The sequence below is a fragment of the Cebus imitator genome, unplaced genomic scaffold (assembly GCF_001604975.1).
Source record: "Cebus imitator isolate Cc_AM_T3 unplaced genomic scaffold, Cebus_imitator-1.0 Scaffold154, whole genome shotgun sequence".
Taxonomy (NCBI): Eukaryota; Metazoa; Chordata; class Mammalia; order Primates; family Cebidae; genus Cebus; species Cebus imitator.
Genome location: NW_016107469.1, coordinates 2,499,809 through 2,519,295, shown reverse-complemented (window position 1 = coordinate 2,519,295; position 19,487 = coordinate 2,499,809). Strand labels below are relative to the sequence as shown.

Sequence of the window (19,487 nt, the reverse complement as noted above, 5' to 3'; positions counted from 1 at the left end):
GCTTATATCCAAAAGACAGGCGTTAACAAATGCTGGTGAGGATGTCGAAAAAGGGAACCCTGGTACACTGTTGGTAGGAATGTAAATTAGTACAACCACAAAGGAAACAGTTTGGAGGTTCCTCAAAAAATTAAAGTTATCATATGATCCAGCAATCCCACTGCTGGGTATATGCCCCAAAGGGGGGAAATCAGTATATCAAAGAGATACGTGCACTTCCATGTTTGTCACAGCACTATTCGCAACAGCCAAGATCTGGAAGCAACCAAAGTGTCCTCGAACAAATGAACAGATAAATAAAATGTGGTACGTATACACAATGGAGTACTGTTCAGCCATAAAAGATAACGAGCCCCTGGCACTTGCAACAACATGGATGTAACTGCAAGTCACTGAGTGAAATAAGCCAGGCACAGAAAGACAAACATCACATATTCTCACTTATTTGAGGTATCTGAAAATCGAAACAACTTAACGTGGAGATAGAGAGTTAAGCATGGTTACCAGAGGTTGGGAAGGATAGTGGGGGATGCAGGGGAGGGAGATAAGGATGGTTAATGGGTATAAAAAAATAGTTAGAAAGAATGAATAGTATCTAGTATTTGAGAGTACACAGGTTTATTATGGGCAAAATAATTGTACATTTTAAAATAGTAAAGAGTGTAACTGGATTGTAACACAAAGGATAAATACTTGAGGGATGGATACCCCATTTTCCATGATGTGATTATTACACAATGCATGCCTGTATCAAAATATCTCATTTACCTCATAAATATACACACTTACTATGTAAGTACAAACATTAAAATTTTAAAAAAGAGAGAGTAAACAAAAATTAAATATGAGAAACCTTATATTGTTCGCTTCTGCAGGGGTGGGAATCCACTCCTCAACCCCTTTTCTAGCTTGTCTCAGTTTTCTATTATGTTTTTATTTGTAGGGAGAAATTCTTTTTAGGGGGCTCTCTAAGCAGAAAATGTAATGATCTGTCATTCTACTATAATGTGGGGTCCTTTTGTACAAGTATTTTCCTACTCTTCAGACACTGGCAAAAACTAAAAGGTGAAATAAAAATATTTTTAGTAAAACATTTAATTATAAATCTAACTAGCAAATCTGTAGCCATTATCAAAATATGTTACTTTAAATGTTATGTATGATACATTTCTTATTCCTTAACAAATAATCATTGATTTGTACAAGGCATTAAGATAAAATATTGCCTAGGTTTTCTTCCCTGGTTCCATCAACTCCATTTTGGGGGATGGGGAGGCAGAAATTAAGAATTAAAATTAGGTAAGAACTGGTAGAAAGCTTGAAAGTAGACTCTTTACACCTCTAACGAGAGTTACTCTATCCTATCAATTAATAATAATAATTTACAATGAGAATTTAGATGACTGGTGCATCTAAATGGAAAATACTTTTTCAGTGGCTTTCAGAAAATGTGTGCTTATTAAAAACTTACACATACACACATACCTATACCTATGCATATATATTCATGTTAGGTTTATAATAATTCATTGAACTGAACACTCATGCTTTGGCTAATTTTTTGTACATATATCATACATCAAATTAAAAAGTTAAAACACAAGCACTTATATGGAATTATTAATAACTGTACATTTACTTACTATTATTTCCTTAGCTTGTCGAACCACGTCAGCTGTTTTTGCCTGCAATTCTGCATTTAAACGCCTAAAAGCAGAAAGTAATAACTGAAATATACTGAAGATCCTAACAAAAATAAAAATTAAACTTTAGCAATTACACCTTATCAAGTGACCTAATCAACAAATGCCAATATATACATATAGCATCTTTACTCTAAAATGAATACAGCCGTTAAGAACTTATCCTCAGCTCATGATTCCTCCTCCCTTGTGGGAGGAACTCAAACACTAAGTATTAGCCTTTCTGTGGCCGTCTATTAACTTCAAGTGAACTAACTTATCTGACTAATACATTTAGGAAGAATCAACTGGTTAAGTTCAACTCTGTTCCATTCACTACCTTCTTGGGGTTAGCCTACCAGCAGAGAATACAAATTCTAACCTTGCTTCTCCAGAGACAGGCCCTGTTCTAATTGTGGGCAGAGTGTTGGGAAGACCTGCTCTGGTCTGGGGTGTTGCTGGAACTGGGGAGCTAAATGTGAGGTTTGGTGAGCAGACACAATGTGGCTCACATTTCAGCTACACACTTTAATATCAAGCTTCCTCAGAAATAAAGGTGACTATATTGATCTCTACCTATCACTCTTTTAATTATGCTTTTTTTTTTTTTTTTTTTTCCTGAGACGGAGTTTCACTCTTGTTACCCAGGCTGGAGTGCAATGGCGCGATCTCGGCTCACCGCAACCTCCACCTCCTGAGTTCAGGCAATTCTCCTGCCTCAGCCTCCCGAGTAGCTGGGATTACAGGCATGCACCACCATGCCCAGCTAATTTTTTGTATTTTTAGTAGAGGTGGGGTTTCACCATGTTGACCAGGATGGTCTCGATCTCTTGACCTCGTGATCCACCTGCCTCGGCCTCCCAAAGTGCTGGGATTACAGGCGTGAGCCACCGCGCCCGGCTATGCTTTTTTATTCTACTTGGAAACTAGCAAGAATAGGAATACTGTTTACTTGATCCTACATTAAGACTGCAAGAATGACAATATTATTGAAAGAAACTGTTTTTAAAGGAAAAACTGCCCATAACTCTACCACCACCATCCAACCATTTTTATTTTTAATACTCTCTTCCAGTTTTTATCTATAGCATATACACAATTTTATACTGTTTTCCCACAGCAATATAAAAGAAATACCTATCTCGATCTAATCTTTATAAGCATGTTACATAGCTATACAATAATTCAATAAATTGAAATTAATATAATGTACTGACCTCTGTCACTATTGTTATGTCCCCCTTTCACTTTTAAAGGTTAACACCACAATAAACATATTCAGAAGCATATCACTTTTTCTACTGTTGAAATGTCACATTTCTAGACTATCTAGGATCTTTTGAGGTTATGTGAAGGAGATATGTTAAGGATTTTAAAAATTAGATATCTTGTTTTTCTTCGACATGTAATTCAGAAGTAACACAAAACACAATTTCCATCCCCAGGGAAAAAAAGGGGGAGATCAGTACCATATCCTTTAACAGCATGAAGCTTTAAGAAATATTTCTATATCTTAGGATCACTTGGTCAAAAGAAATATACCTATGAAAGACTTAAAGGTGTCTTTAAAGTGTCATTACTTGATTTTTCACATTTCCCTAACAAGAATCACAAGGACTTAACTGGAAGTTTCCAATTAATATAATGGACCCAGATGATTGAGACAACAATTCTACTCTAAATCCACAGAAATGTCTGATAAAATGTAATGGAGGAAACATTGCTAAGCTCAAACTCAGGCAAGGGAAATGCCCTGGCACTAAGAATAAAGCAGCAATGCAAACTGAGAGCAATAAACAGGAACAGAAGCCAAAATAGCTGAAAAGCTAGAAGTTGAAGCATGTAAGACATGAAGGGATAAACCTGTGAAGCACAAACTACAAAAACTCTACCCGCAACCTTAGGTGAGCAGAAAGGAAACCAGAGCCATGGGCAGAAAAGATTCTCTTGTGAGTAATTAAACAAGAGGGAAGTCCAAATTCATCTTATCCAGATGATACAGGGACACCATGCCAAAACTTTAAAATAGAAAAAGCTGGTGTGGAATCAATGAAAACTCTGAACTCGTAAAGGTAAATTGAAAACCACCCTATAAGGACATTCACTCGTCTACAATATATAAACTTTCTCAGAAAGCAAACTGCTAAAGGTGACTTCAAAAAGGTAACAAATTGTGTAAAGAAATAAGCCAAGGAAAGAGAGAATCAGCAGATGTGAGGAAACAGAAAATTTGTATTCTAGGAAAAAGAGATACTATTAATAATTTTTAAAAGATTTTAAATTACCATTTTGAAAAAAAAAAAACACACACAAATGAAAAACATTAGGCAAGACTCAGATTTTATCACAAAAGAATGTTGAATTTGAAAAAGATCCAAATACAAATTATATACATGAAAATCACAGGCACTGAAATTAAGAAATCCGATAAAAAGGAATGTGTGAATTAGAAGACAGATAGAAAGAAATCACCTACAAGGAGATACAGAAAACAAAGGGATAAAAACACAAAAGACAGGTTAACATCCATTAAAGACAGATGTTATGTACCTACTATAACAGAAATTATAGAAAGAAATCCCAGAGAGGGCTGAGTGCGGTGACTCACACCTGTAATCCCAGCACTTTGGGAGGTGGGGAGGAAGGATCACTTGAGGCCAGGAGACCAGCCAACATGGAGAAACCCCAACTCTCCTAAAGAAATACAAAAATTAAGGCCGGACATTGTGGCTCATGCCTGTAATCCCAGCACTTTGGGAGGATAAGGCAGGCAGATCACCTGAGGTTAGGAGCTCAAGACCATCCTGGCCAACATGGTGAAACTCTGTTTCCACTAAAAATACAAAAATTAGCCAGGCATGGTGGCAGGCACCTGTAATCCCAGCTACATGGGGGGCTGAAGCAGGAGAATCACTTGAACCCAGGAGGCAGCGGTTGTTGTGATCTAAGATCACGCCACTGCACTCCAGCTTGGGCAACAAAAACGAAACTCTATCTAAAAAAAAAAAAAAAAAATTATCCGGGTGTGGTGTGTGGTGTTGCTCGCTGGTAGTCCCAGCTACTCAGGAGGCTGAGGCATGAGAATCGCTTGAACCTGGGAGGTAGAGGTTGCAGTGAGCCAAGATCCTGTCACTGCACTCCAGCCTGGGCAACAGAGCAAGATTCTGTCTCCAAAAGAAAAGAAAAGACAAGATATCCCAAGAGGAGAGAATGTCAATATTTAGAGAGCTAATGCTGAGAATCTCCCAAACTGAAAACATGGATCTCATGAAGAATAAAGAAAACAAATCTACACGTGTATACATCATAGTAAAAGTACAGAATTTTAAAGAGAAAGAGAGTACTCCCTAAACTACCAAATCATTATTTCAAAAGAACAGAGAAAAATAGTCTATCACCATAATTATCTAAAAAGCTAACAGCAGACGACTCATTAATGTTTCTAACATTCTAACATTTCTACCCTTGTATTTCCAACAGACAATATAAGGATATCTTTAATGGGCTGAGAAAGAAAAACTGGCTATCTAGAATTACATTCAGATAAACCGTCGTTGAAGAATAAGTGCAAAGTAACAATCTTCTAATAGACTGAAGAGTTTAAGACTTAGTTTTTCACAGAAGGAAGTAATGAAGCATCTATACTTCAGGAAGGAGGAAAACTGAATCTGGAAAAAAAGAAATCATGAAGATATCGAAAAACATGCTAAATCTAAACTAGTACAGACTATAAAAATAACACTGATGATTAACTGGGTGTGGGTGTATTCAAAACAACAAAGTAAAATATCATCTAACTTAAAGGACAGAGGAAACCAAGTTAAAGCATTCTAATATCTTTCCAAATCAGTAACAATAAAGACATAATGAAAATCCATTCAATCCAGCATCAGAGAGACAAGAACCAAAGGCAAGACATAATAAATACAAAACAGGCCGGGTGCGGTGGCTCAAGCCTGTAATCCCAGCACTATGGGAGGCCGAGGCGGGTGGATCACGAGGTCAAGAGATCGAGACCATCCTGGTCAACATGGTGAAACCCCGTCTCTACTAAAAATACAAAAAAAAAAAAAAATTAGCTGGGCATGGTGGCGCGTGCCTGTAATCCCAGCGACTCAGGAGGCTGGGGCAGGAGAATTGCCTGAACCCGGGAGGCGGAGGTTGTGGTGAGCCAAGATCGCGCCATTGCACTCCAGCCTGGGTAACAAGAGCGAAACTCCGTCTCAAAATAAATAAATACAAAACATAAAAAATAAGGTGGCTAAGACAACTTCAAGTTATGTAATAATGTAAACAAGTTAAATTCACTTAATTAACAGGCAGAAATTATCAGACTGGTTATAAAAAGAATGCTCTTATTGATAAATGACATACAAAGTTTGAAAATAAAGGATGAAGAAAGCTATAATAGACTCCGCATAAGAATGAAAGGAATCAACAAGATTTACCTAAGGCAAATAAGATACTCCCAAACAAAAATGGCCACAATTACAATGAATTTTTTTCTATAACTGATGATTTTTAATACACTTCTAACAGAAACCAATAAAACCAGAATGAACAAAAAAGTTGAGTTTAAGAAACCGTTATCATGGATAACAAATATAATTGGCTTAATCTAACAGGTTAGCCAACAAATAAAAAATATACTTTCTATAAAAGAACACATAGAACTTCTACAAAAAGTGAACATGCATTTGGCCACAAATAAGTCTCAATACATTTAAAAAAACTTAGTATCTTATCAATTATCTAATCATAATGCAATTTAAAATAAACTAGGCCGGGCATGGTGGCTCATGCCTGTAATCTAAATCAGAATAATAATAATTTGGGAGGCTGAGGCAAACAGATTGTTTGAGTTCAGGAGTTAAAGACCAGCCTGGGCAACATGACGAAACACCCTCTCTACAAAAAATATAATACAAAAATTAGCCGTGTGTGCTAGCACATGCCTGTAGTCCCAGCTACTCAGGAGCCTGAGAGGTGAAGGTTGTAGTGGGTTGAGATCACGCCATTGTACTCCAGTCTGTGCAACAGATTGAGACCTTGCCTCAAAAAAAAAAAAAAAAAAGTTAGCCTGGCATGGTGGCATGTGCCTATAGTCCCAGCTCCTTGGGAGCCTGAGGTGGGAAAACCTCTTGAGCCCAGGAGTTCAAAGCTGCAGTGAGCCATAATTGCACCACTGCACTCCAGCCCGGGCAACAGAGCAGGACCCTGTCACATACATACTTAGAAAAGTAAAAAGTAGACAACAGCAAACAACTCTATGTGCTTGCAAACTAAAAAACACCCTTCTAAATAATCACTATGAAATCACGTAATATTTAGAACTTAATAACCATAAGAGAAATATACATCAAAAGAAGTCTTGGAATGTAGTTAAGCTACAGATGGAGAGAAATTTAAAGACTTAAATATATTTATTAAAAAATAAGAAAACAATAAATGAGGTCAAGAAACTAAAAAAAAAAAAAAAAATTAATCCACCCCAGTGTAGAAGAGATGGTCTGTCTGTCTTTATTTCTATAAAGATTAATGAAATTTTATAATAGCACAGATTACCAAGAAAACCAAACCTGGTTCTCTGAAAAGACCAATAAGACAGATAAATCTCCCGGGACAAAAATAAACAATGTTGGAAAGCTACCAAAAGGAGGGGTGTACATGGTTACAGATACAGTAAAGATTTCAAACATACAACCATAGAGTCAGTTTACGCTAATATATTTTAAAACACACATGCACACTTTTCTAGAACCAAAAATTATTCTAGATATAGAACATCTAAATAGATAAGTAATCATTAAAGAAGCTAAATTCATAGACAAAAAGAGTCTCCTTAACAAAAGAACACTACACTGACACAGTTTCACAACTTTAATCAAACGGCAAAAAAAATCTCTAATTATAAAAAGCTCCCAAGAAAAGAAGCAAAACAAGAAAACTATTCAGTTTATTTCATCTAGCCAGAATAATACTGATATTAAAAACAGAAAGGATAAGAACTAGAAAAAAAGTATAACACCCATTTCACTTTTGTTCATAGATGAAAAAACCTACATAAAAAATTACACCCATCAAATCTAGCAGTCTTTAAAGGAAAACAGGAAAACTGCCTTTGCAGTTCAGTATGTTAAAGCATTAAAGGAGGGAAAAAGAACATACCACCACCTGAATTAATTGGGGAAAAAAGAAGTTTTGATATATTAAACACTCATTCAAATTAGGATTTAAGGGGAAGAATTTTAAACACAAAAAAAGAATCTACCAAAACCCTAGAGCAAACCTCAAATGTAGTGATTATTAAAAGTGGGCTTCTCAAAATCAAAAACAAGGTAAGGAAGCTCACCATCACTTTTTCTATTCTGTATCACATGGGAAGTCCTAAACAGAGAAAAAGAGAGAATGCAGGAGAATTATCAAGGGAGAAAATGATCATAATTTGCATATAACTGTCTTCATCAAAAATCCAAGGGACTTCATAGAATGAATAAGAGTCCAGCAGGACTGAAGATCTGTGTTTGTATGTAAATATAGATGTAGCACCAACATCTAAAAATCCTACATTTATAACCAATTAGAAAATATAATAAAGTCCACTTATTACATAGCAACAAAACCTATTCAGCACCTTGAAGCAAATTATATATGCAAGAATTTTATGTAGTAAAACAAAACACTATTAAAGGTTAAAAAAAACACCCTGTAAATGGAGAAGTATCATATTTGTGGAAGATTCAATAGCATAAATAAGTCCGTTATCTGCAAATTAATCTGTAAATCCAATGTAACTGGGATTTATGAGGGGGCTTGCCCTACCAGTTATCACGTAACCTTACTGTTTAGCTATTGGTATAATACAGGAATGAAGCTTAAAAAACCTATCCACTTGAGTGGTTAGCATCTTCCTTAGTCTATCCTCTCAAATAGTGATTATTTCCTCCAACAGGAGCAGAATTGCAAAAGGTTTTCGATTCAGGGCCCTAGGAAGTAGCGTTCTAATGATTAATGCCGAGACAACAGGTGACAAAATAGATACCACACTGTTATAATCTCATATTCTTGCTTATAGAGATGGCCAGACATTTTACTCTTCTACCTGACACAGAAGTACTCTAGAAGATTCAGGTAGTGTAGAGAGTTGCTCCGTTCATATGCTTCACATGTGCACAACTCAGTACAGAAAACAGAACAACTAACAACTGGCCACCAAGTAATACTGTTTAGGATCTCGCTTTATAAAACAACTCATGCTAGAATAATAGTCCCTGTATATTTCTTATTTTAAGCAGGACGATATCCCTAACGATGCACCAGCGCCAGGTGCAAAATATACTCTCAACTATATAGACAACAGATTAAGTTGATTAAGTACACTTGAGATCTGGGATAATAGGCACATTTGATCAGAGATAAGAAGAAATGATTATCTTCCTACTTGCTGTGGTAAATTGGTGTATAGTTCATCTAAACAGAGTACTCTTCAGTGTTAATTTCAAATATATATCATATGTAGCTCACACAGTAACTCTAACCCTCTGACACAAACTCCCAACTATTTACAAATTTTAAACTAGTTATTTTATATTAAATCAAAAAGAAAGGGAGTTGTTTTAGACACTTTTTTTATGAGGGTATGCACAATGGCAAATAAACAGACATGGTCTCTGCCCTTGGAACTTACAGTCCAGTGGAAAAGACAGACAAAAAGGAAATTAACAAATGAATTTATTGTAACAAATTATGCTAACTAGAAAGAAAAATCAGGAGGACGATTAAAAAGACCAACAAGGGAGCCTACTTAGCATGGTCAAGGAAGGCCACTCACAATACAGGTTGAAGGCGTGTGTGAATTGTCTCTTTCCTGAGACAGAAAAAAAAACTGAGTGTTTTCGAACTAAAAGGCCAGTTAAGCTGGAGAGTTTTAGGGGGGAAATGGGAACGGGAATAAGATCAAGTAAAAAGGGCGCAGGAGGAGCTTTTAAAGTTTAAGAGGAAACCGCTGTAGTGTTTTAAGCAAAGGAATTGCATGATCAAATTAAAAGATTACATTGGCTGCTGTGTGAAAACTTAGGGATGATGAGTGGAATGGGCCAGGAACGAAAGCTTGTCAAGATACTTGTAATTACACTGAGACCAGATAAGGAAAATTTGAACGAGAACGGTAATTCTGATTGCACTAGGAAGCATGCTTCAATTTAGAAACCAATGTAAAGGAAATTTACGTAAGGTAAACTCTATGAACTTGCTACTAAGCGAATAGCCTAAACTAGGAACTGAACTATTCGTGGCAATTCCTGCTACTCAAATAACTTCCAAAAGCATATTGCTGTTTACTTGGGCTATACTTTCGCCCACTTCAAATATCTTCTAAGACGCAGGCGAACTACTCAGGTGAAAGACAAAGGATAAACTGCGAGTGAACGAGATGACGAGAAGGGAATGCTGCAGAGTGGTCCTGAAGATCCAGCCAGTCTTCAGAAAAAGTACTTGTAAGCAACCTTATTTAGATGAAAGAAGGAAGGAAAGCTCAACCGCAGAATTTCTTACTTATACTCTTCCTCCAAAGCGAGGAGGTCCGGTCCAGGTGTAGAGGGTTGCTGAACGGGTGGCCGGAGCGGAGTTCCTGGAACGCTGCTTCTCTGTAAAAGAGGGAGAGAGTTTCAGACCCGATGATAAAGGAGGTTAGGCATCCTAGTCGCCGGAGCCCGGACGCTCCCCAGGAGCCTGGAGTTGAACTGACCGAGAGACCGAGACTTCGCCCCGCCATCTTCAGCAACAGCCACGCGGTTACCGAGGCAACGACGCACCTTCCCGCGAGAGTTTCCGCATCCCGGGCAAACTCCCGGCCCGCCGAGGCCTTCCCATTTCCAGGTTCTGTGCGGAAAGTGGTGGGAGGTTCTGGCAGTGGGTCCGACCCTTAGTCGCACCACTCAGCACTGCCCCAGGAGCTAACTGCGAATTCGACATACAGCCAGTGCAAATTATCAGCTTGGGGTGGCGGGGGGCGGGGGAGCGTGTAGGAGTTTTAACCAAAACAGGCAGGTTCATTGCTGCTACTCCACAGAAAGCAAGCTGGTGGGGAAGTCCCTTCCTGTTTTGCTTTTCAAACCCTTAGTGGCTACTGACCTTCACTCCATTTGTTTAAAGTGAACTCTTCAGTGGAATTCTGAAGTTTTGATTTCTAACTTTTATTTACAGCATGCACGGCTAAGATCGCAGGCTCTCAAGTTAGTCAACCTAAATTCTTACACTGGCACTGCCACTTAGTTAGTTACTTATGTGGCCTTGGGCAAAACACTCTGTATCTTGGCCACTTCATCTGTCAAAAGGGAGTGAGAATAGTGCCCACTTCACAGTTATTGTGAGAAACAAATGAATTCATGCTTAGGATCATGCCTGAAACACGTAAGCAGTTAATAATTCCAATTGTTTTGGAATAAAATGGACGTCCAGAAATAAACCTTAATGTGTGTATGGTCAACTGATCTTTAGCAAAGGTGCAAGACCATTCAATGGGAAAAAAAAATCATCTTTAACAAATGGGGAGACAACTGGATATCCTAGTGCAAAACAATGCAGTTAGATCCTTGCTTCACATCATATACAAAAATTAAAATGGAACACAGACCTAAATGTAGGAGTTAAAACTCTAAAGCTCTTCAAAGACACTGTTGGTTCAAATCTTTATGACGTTGAATTACAATTCTAAGACTCTTTGATGGATTCTTAGCTATGACAACTGAAAGCATTACCAAAAAAAAAANATTACCAAAAAAAAAAAAAGAAAAAAAAGGCAATAGATAAATAAAATCAGCTGGGTCCAGTGGTGCATGTATATAAACTATTGAAGTTTATATTGACTATAGTCCCAACTACTCAGGAGACTGAGACGGGAGGATCGCTTGAGCCTGGGAGATCAAGGCTACAGGAAGCCATGGTCACACCACTGCACACAAGCCTGGGTGACAGAATGAGACCTTGTCTCAAAAAAATAAATAAATAAAATAGACAACCCATGTAAAAATGGGCAAAGAATCTTGAATAGGGGTTTCTCCAAAGAAAACATACAAATAACCAAAAAGAACATGAAAAGATGCTCTATATTGTTAGTCTTCAAGGAAATGAAAATTAAAACCAAAATTAAATGACACTTGACACCCACTAAAACAGCCATCCAAAAGGATGGACAGCCAGGTGCAGCGGCACACCTGTAATCCCAGCACTTTGGGAGGCCAAGGTAGGTGGATCACCCAAGGTCAGGAGTTTTAGACCAGCCTGGCCAACATGGTGAAACCCAGTCTCTACTAAAAATACAAAAAATTAGCCAGTCATGGTGGCACATGCCTGTAATCCCAACTACTCAGGAGCCTGAGGCAGAAGAATCACTTGAACCCAGAAGGCAGAGGTTGCAGTGAGCAGAGATCACACCACTGCACTCCAGCCTGGGCAACAGAGGGAGACTCCATCTCAAATAAGTAAGTAAGTAAGTAAGTAAGTAAGTAAGTAAATAAATAAATAAATAAATAAAAGATGGCCAATAGAAGGATGTAGAGAAACTTGAACCCTCATAAACTGTTAGTAGGAATGTGAAAATTGTACAGCCACTGTGAAAAGTGGTCTAGCCATTCTTCAATAGTTTATATACAGAGTTACCACATAATCCAGCAACCACTACTAAGCATACACCCAAGCAAAATGAAAACATAATGCACACGAAAAGTATATATACAAATGTTTATAGCAGGATTATTCATAATAGCCAAAATACAAAACAAACCCATAATGGTCATAAACTGATTAGTGGTTGAATAAAAACTGGTATATTCATACAATGGAATATTAATCAGAAACAAAAAAGAATGAAGCATATATATACAGCAATATGGATGAACCTTGAATCTATTACGCTAAGTGAAAGACGCCATTCACAAAAGATCAACTATTATCTAATGTCATTCACAAAAGATCACACACTATAGCATTCTATTTCAATATAACTGCATGTTATAGGAAATGTCCAAAAAAGGCAAATCTAGAGAGACAGAAATAGATTAGTAGTTGCCTAGGCTTGGCAAATAATGGAGGATTAGCTAAGGAGTTACAGGGTTTGGGGGATGCTAGTGAAAAAAATTGAAAATTGATTGTGTTGATGGTGTACAACTCTGTGAATACACTGAAAGCCAATGAATAGTACCTTTTATATGGGTAAATGTAGATATGTGAAAAAAATCACTCAAGCTGTTAAAACATCTTAAAAATAACAAATTATTTATAACATCAATGGATAAAGAAAGGAAGACTATGCTAGCACTAATCAAAAGGAAGCCAGAGTAGCTATATTAATTTCAAACAAAGATGACATCAGAACAAGGAAATTATGAGGGACAAAGAGCAGCATTAATGATAGCGTCAGTTCTCCAAGGGGACAGAACAATCCTGGTGTATATGCTCCTAACAGTGTCAAAATGCGTAAGGCCAAAACTGATTGGATTTGCAAAGAGAAATAGACAAATCCATTATTATATTTGGAGACTTCAACACTACTCCTTCAGTAATCCATAGATTAAGCGGGCAGAAAATCAACAAGAGTTGCTCTAGACAGCACCATCAATCAACTTGATGTAATTGACATTTATAGCACACTTATTTGAATAACAGCAGAATGCACACTTTTCTCAAAGTCTCGTGGAATGTTCACCAAGCCAGAACACATTCTGGGCCATAACACATATTAATAAATTTGAAAGAATAGAAATGATATAGTTTAGAGTAGCTGTAACAAAGTACCACCAAGTGAGTGAATTAAAACAACAGAAATGTATTTTCTCATGGGTCTTGAAGCTAGAAGTCCAAAACCACAGTATCAGAAGGACTATGTTTTGCTTGAAACATGCAGGGGAGAATCTTTCTTTGCCTCTTTCTAGCTTCTGATGGTGGCTGTCACTCCTTGGCATTCCTTGGCTTGCAGCTGCATCACCACAACCTCTCTCTGCCTCTATAATCATGTAGCATTTTCTCTGTGTGTTTTTGTGTTTACATGGCATTCCTGCTTTTCATAAAGACTCCAGTAATATTGGATTTTGGCCACCCTAGTGACCCCACCGTAACTTGATTACATCTGTAAAGATCATATTCACAGGTACTGGGGGTTCAGACTTCAATATATAGTAGGGAGGGAGAGGTGGCACACTTCAACCTATAACAGAAACTATGCAAACTGTGGTCCCAGACCACAGTGAAACGAAACTAAAAATCAGTAACAAAACAGCTGGAAAACCACAAAATATCTGCAAATTAAATCCACACTTCTAAATAATACATGGATCAGGTAAATATCTAGAAGAATTAAAAAACATTTTGAACTAAATAAAAATTGAAATATAACATCAAAACTCGTGGAATTCTCTGAAAGCAGTGCTTGGAGTGCTTAGCATTCAATGCATATATTAGAAAAGAAGAAAAATCTAAACTCGATCTGAATGTCTACCTTCAGCAGCTAAAGGAAAAATATTAAGATTAAGGAAAGCAAAAGAAAGGTAACAATAAACATTAGCTCATAAATCAATGCAATTGAAATCAGGAAACAATAGAGAAAATTACAGAAACCAGAATCTAGTTAAAATCAATAAACTTTTGACTGTGCTGACCAAGAAAAAGAGAAGATCCAAATCGCCTGTTCTGTGTTATTTTCTGTGATGTGCAGTCAGGTGTGTCCATGAGAGGAAAACAACATTTCTTATACTCACACGTCTTAGAAATAGGAGCCATGCCATGCCGTACAGGGTTACATGGGGAAGCCTTGGGGTAGTTAGTCAGGAGGCAGAAAGCAGGAGCCAGAGGAAAGCCTTGACTAGAGCCTTTGTTGGAGTTTCCACAGGAAAAGCAAGGTAGGGTAGAGTAAACAGATTAGGATTGGCTAGTATGAATACTTTCAGAGGGCCTTGGAGTATACAGGTTGTCCCTAGTTATCTGGTAGGTATCTCTGCAATGGTTAAGACAGAGGAAGGCCTGTTGCATATGGGCCAGACAGAGGAGGTATGTCTTGATATTTAGTTTTTTATATACCAAAGCCGTTCTCCCTGGATAAGTCCTTTTGCTTCGCTATGAATTGGCTTGCCTCAGGAGGGCATAGTTTCTCCCAAGTCAGGAAGGATTTTTTAAAAGATGTCAAAACATTATAATATACAGAAAATTTAAAAATATAAGCAATATAGTACCAATATTAGAAATGGGATATAAGTCATCATTAATTGTCCCATGAAAATTAAAACAATAATCAAGGAATACTATGAACTCTATGCCCAAAAATTTAATAAAGTAGATGAAATGGAGCAATTACTTGAAAGATACAAACTACCAAAACTCATGCAAAGAGAAACAGATAATCTGACTAGGCAAGGACGTTGAGTCAATAACCTTCCAAGAAAGAAAACACCAGTCCCAGATGGTTTCTCTGGTAAATTTTAACATACATTTAAGGAGGAAAGACCAATTCTACATAATCTTTTTTTCTGGAAAATAGAAGCAGAAGGAACACTTCCCAATTCATTCTATGAATCTAGCATTACCCTAATATTAAGAGCAACTAAAGACACTGTAGGAAAACTACAGACTGGAATTCCTTATGAATACAGATTTTTAAATCCTTAACAAAATTTTAGCTAATATAATCCAACAATGTCTAAACAGAATTATGGAAGACAAAGAAGTGGGATTTATTCTCAGTATACAAGGATGGTTCAATATTCTAAAATCAATCAATGAACACAGCACATTAAGAGGTTAAAGAAGAAAAATTATAGGATCCATATAAATTCATGCAGCAAAGGCATTTGATAAAATCCAACACCCTTGAAGGTACCAACGCTCAGAAAACTAGGACTAGTGGGAAGTATCCTCAACTTGATGAAGAACATCCACAAAAAAAAAAATCTACAGCTTAATGATGAGAAACTGGATGTTTTCTCCCTAAGATGGGGAACAACACAAACATGCCCTTTATCATTATTATTATTTAACATTACCTCTGACGTTCTAGCTAGTGAAATAAGAAAACAAAAGGAAACAGAGTATACAGATAAAGAAGGAAGAAATAGGGCCGGGCGCGGTGGCTCAAGCCTGTAATCCCAGCACTTTGGGAGGCCGAGGTGGGTGGATCACGAGGTCAAGAGATCGAGACCATCCTGGTCAACATGGTGAAACCCCGTCTCTACTAAAACTACAAAAAGTTAGCTGGGCATGGTGGCGCGTGCCTGTAATCCCAGCTACTCAGGAGGCTGAGGCAGGAGAATTGCCTGAACCCAGGAGGCGGAGGTTGTGGTGAGCCGAGATTGCACCATTGCACTCCAGCCTGGGTAACATAATGGACCTCCGTCTCAAAAAAAAAAAAAAAAAAAGAAGGAAGAAATAAACAATCTTTGCGTATAGATGACATGAAATGTCTATAAAAAAATTTAAAAACAGAAAATCCAAAAGAAGAAATAAAACTCTCAATTTGTGTATACATACAATGGACAATACAATAGTATTCAGCCTTAACCACAACAACAAAAAAAAACAGGAATGAAATTCTGAGACATTCTACTACATGAATGAACCTTGCAAACATTTTGCTAAGTAAAATAAGCCAGACACAAAATGAAAAATATTGTATAATTCCACTTGTATGATGTGCCTACAAATGGTTAATTTATAGAGACAGAAAACAGAGTTAACCAGGGACTAGGGAGAGAGGGAAATAGGAGTTATTTTTTCATGAGTACAGAGTTTCTGTTTGAGATGATGAAAAAGTTCTGAAAATGCATAATGATAATAAAATCATTGCACAACTTTGTGAATGTATTACACTTAAGGCTACCAAATTGTGTATTAAAACATGGTTGCCATGGTAAATTTTATGTATATTTTACAATAAAAATTTCCACTAGAGGGATATCCTACAAAATATCCAATAAGCACTCCTCAAAATTGGCAAGGCAATCCAAAACAAGGCTGTGAAACTGTCACAGCCAAGAAGGACTTAAAGAGACATGACAACTTTGTAAAGTGATTATATTAGTCTGTTCTCACACTTCTATAAAGAAATACCTAAGACTGAGTAATTTATAAGGGTAAGAGGTTTAATTGACACAAAGTTCTGCATGGCTGGGGAGTTCCCAGGAAACTTACAATTATTGCAGAAGGGGAAGCAGGCATGTCCTACATGGCAGCAGGAGAGAGAGTGAGCATGTGAAAAAGGAAATGTCAGATACTTATGGAACTATCAGATCTCATGAGAGCTCACTTACTATCATGAGAACAGCATGGAGGACACCACTCCCATGATCCAATTGCCTCTCACCAGGTCTCTCCCTCAACACATAGGGATTATGGGGGTTACAATTCAAGATGAGGTTTGGGTGGGAACACAAAGCCCAACCACATCAGTGATATACTGGACCAAACCCTAGAATGGGAAAGACATTAGGTCTAAAACAAGGAAATCTGAATAAACTACAGACTTCAGTTAATAATAATGCATTAGTAATGGCCTACTAATTTTAACAATTTAACCATATTAATATAAGATCTTAATAATAGGGAAAACTACATGCAGTTTATATGGGAACTCTCTCTATGATATTCTCAGTTTTTGTGTAAATGTAAAACTTCTAAAAAATATTTTTTAAAAGTAAGTTAAAAGGAATTTTCCTCCTTCAACAAAATTCTGAGCTAGATGCTCTGCAACACCCTTCTGCTGTACAACAACCAGATTCTGAAAAACAAAACAAAACAAAACAAAAACTTATCTATGCATTACTGAACTTGAAGGAAGTAGGAGAAATTTCCATGTGTCCTGCTGACATCTCACCCTCCAGATCTCTGCACCACAAATAAATAAAACCATGTGATAGTAAGCAATTAAGAATAAAAAGGCCAGGCATGGTGGCTCACACGTGTAATCCCAGAACTTTGGGAGGCTGAGGTAGGCAGTTCACAAGGTCAGGAGTTCAAGAACAGCCTAGCCAATATAGTAAAACCCCGTCTCTACTAAAAATACAAAAATTAGCCAGGCGTGGTGGTGGGTGCCTGTAGTCCCAGCTACTTGGGAGGCTGAGGCAGGAAAATCACTTGAACCCAAGAGTTGGAAGTAGCAGTGAGCCGAGATCATGCCACTGCACTCCAGCCTGGGCAACAGAGTGAGACTCTGTCTCAAAAAAAAAAAAAAAAAAAAAAAAAAAAAAAAAAGAAAAAAAAAGAATAAAATGGTTAAGATGAGAAAATGCCCAGGGAATTGCATTCAGAAAACAAGGCTTATATCAACAGCAATATGGAAGAGCTAAATTTGAGACCTCTGTGTTAAGCTAAAAACTGAAAGAAGCTAAAAGTGGACTGGTAGCACCACAACAGTCCTACCAGATTCCAACACAGATCTTCTTCAAGAGCAATTTCCTAGTTGAGCCCACTAGATTCCCAGGTTAAGATTAAGAAAATGTGAGTTCACCATCAAAAGCCACCAGACATAAAGGAAGCAACTCATCGTGAGTGTAAAATTATAAGATATAATAAATATTTAGACCTCCAAGAAATTCAGATATTAAAATTTTATTATCTGTGAAATATAGAAAATCTATTTAGAAAGAAATAGACATAAGGGACAGAATCACAACAATGAGCCATCAACAAGAGACCATCAGGAATGACCAGGCAAATGTGACAAATAATCAAATGAAGCTGTTAGATATTAAACACATGTTTGTTGAAATGAAAATATTCAATGAATAGGTCAAATGGCAGATTAGAAACAGATAATTAGTAAACTATGACATATCTGAGAAAATTATTCTGAATGAACAGAGAATGGTTAAACAGTACAGATGTTAGACTGAAAAGATCTGACATATCAAAAATCAGATTTCAAGGATAGATTTGAAAAATTGAGAAGCAATATTTAAAAAGTTAATTCCTCAGAATTTTCCAGAATTTAGGAAAGATACAAATGTGTAAGTTCAAGAAGCACAGTGCATCACAAAGAGGATCAGTTTTTAAATATATTCCTAGAGCTGTCATATATGGCAAAACACCAAAGAAAAAAGAGATATTTAAAGCAGGCAAGAGGAAAAAAACGACAGATAACCTACAAAGAAGCCATTAATGTAGGTGTTTTAATAGCTACAATGAAAGCCAATAAGACAGTGAATAATTAACAGAATTTGATGATAATAAACCCCATTATAATGAAAATTTGGATCCAGCATGCTTGGTTATTAATGACCAATTACTCACTAATGATTGGCAGCCTTCTGTCTAGTTCTGTTCTCAAACCGGGTGGGATAAACTTCTATCTTCTGAATGGATAGGGTAGGGGACATAGTAAGGTCTGGAAGAAAAAGTCAGCAGTCTATCTCAGGAAACAGGTAGCCAGAGGATGACTTTTTTATTTCCAGTAGGATTCTTGCCCAATCTCTTTTGATTAGACCTACTAAATGGTCCCCAGCTAAATATGAGATCACTACAATTGCTGCCACTGTTCTGGAAGTCCTAGCCAGTGAGACAGAATCCAGAACTGGCACCCTTTGACAATTATTTTGGAGCAGAAAGCCACCACCACAACCATGTGATGCCAAATCACAACCAGGATGAAGAAATATTTTAATTATAGAGCCAGACCGTTGGAACTACTAGTCGATCAGCTACACAGGCCCAGGTAACTCTTGTCTTTGATTATTACAATAAGCCCACTCTTCTTTTTACCAAGTTAAAAATATTCATCCTCAGTAATCTTGTTAGGAGGGGATTTTATTGTATCTTAAAAGTGAT

The 19,487-nt window shown here is 37.1% G+C and overlaps 1 protein-coding gene across 1 annotated transcript in view; it reads right to left on the bottom strand.

Moving 5' to 3' along the window:
- Positions 1–10,477, bottom strand: part of TEX9 (testis expressed 9) — a 36,814-nt gene extending 26,337 nt beyond the window's left edge. The window contains exons 1-3 of the mRNA XM_037743788.1: positions 10,429–10,477; positions 10,236–10,327; positions 1,644–1,707 (exon numbers count right to left, since the gene is read on the bottom strand). Coding sequence (XP_037599716.1) covers positions 1,644–1,707; positions 10,236–10,327; positions 10,429–10,455 — 183 coding nt within the window. The 5' untranslated portion in view covers positions 10,456–10,477. The remainder of the gene's footprint in view (positions 1–1,643; positions 1,708–10,235; positions 10,328–10,428) is intronic.
- Between the last annotated feature and the right edge of the window lie 9,010 nt (positions 10,478–19,487).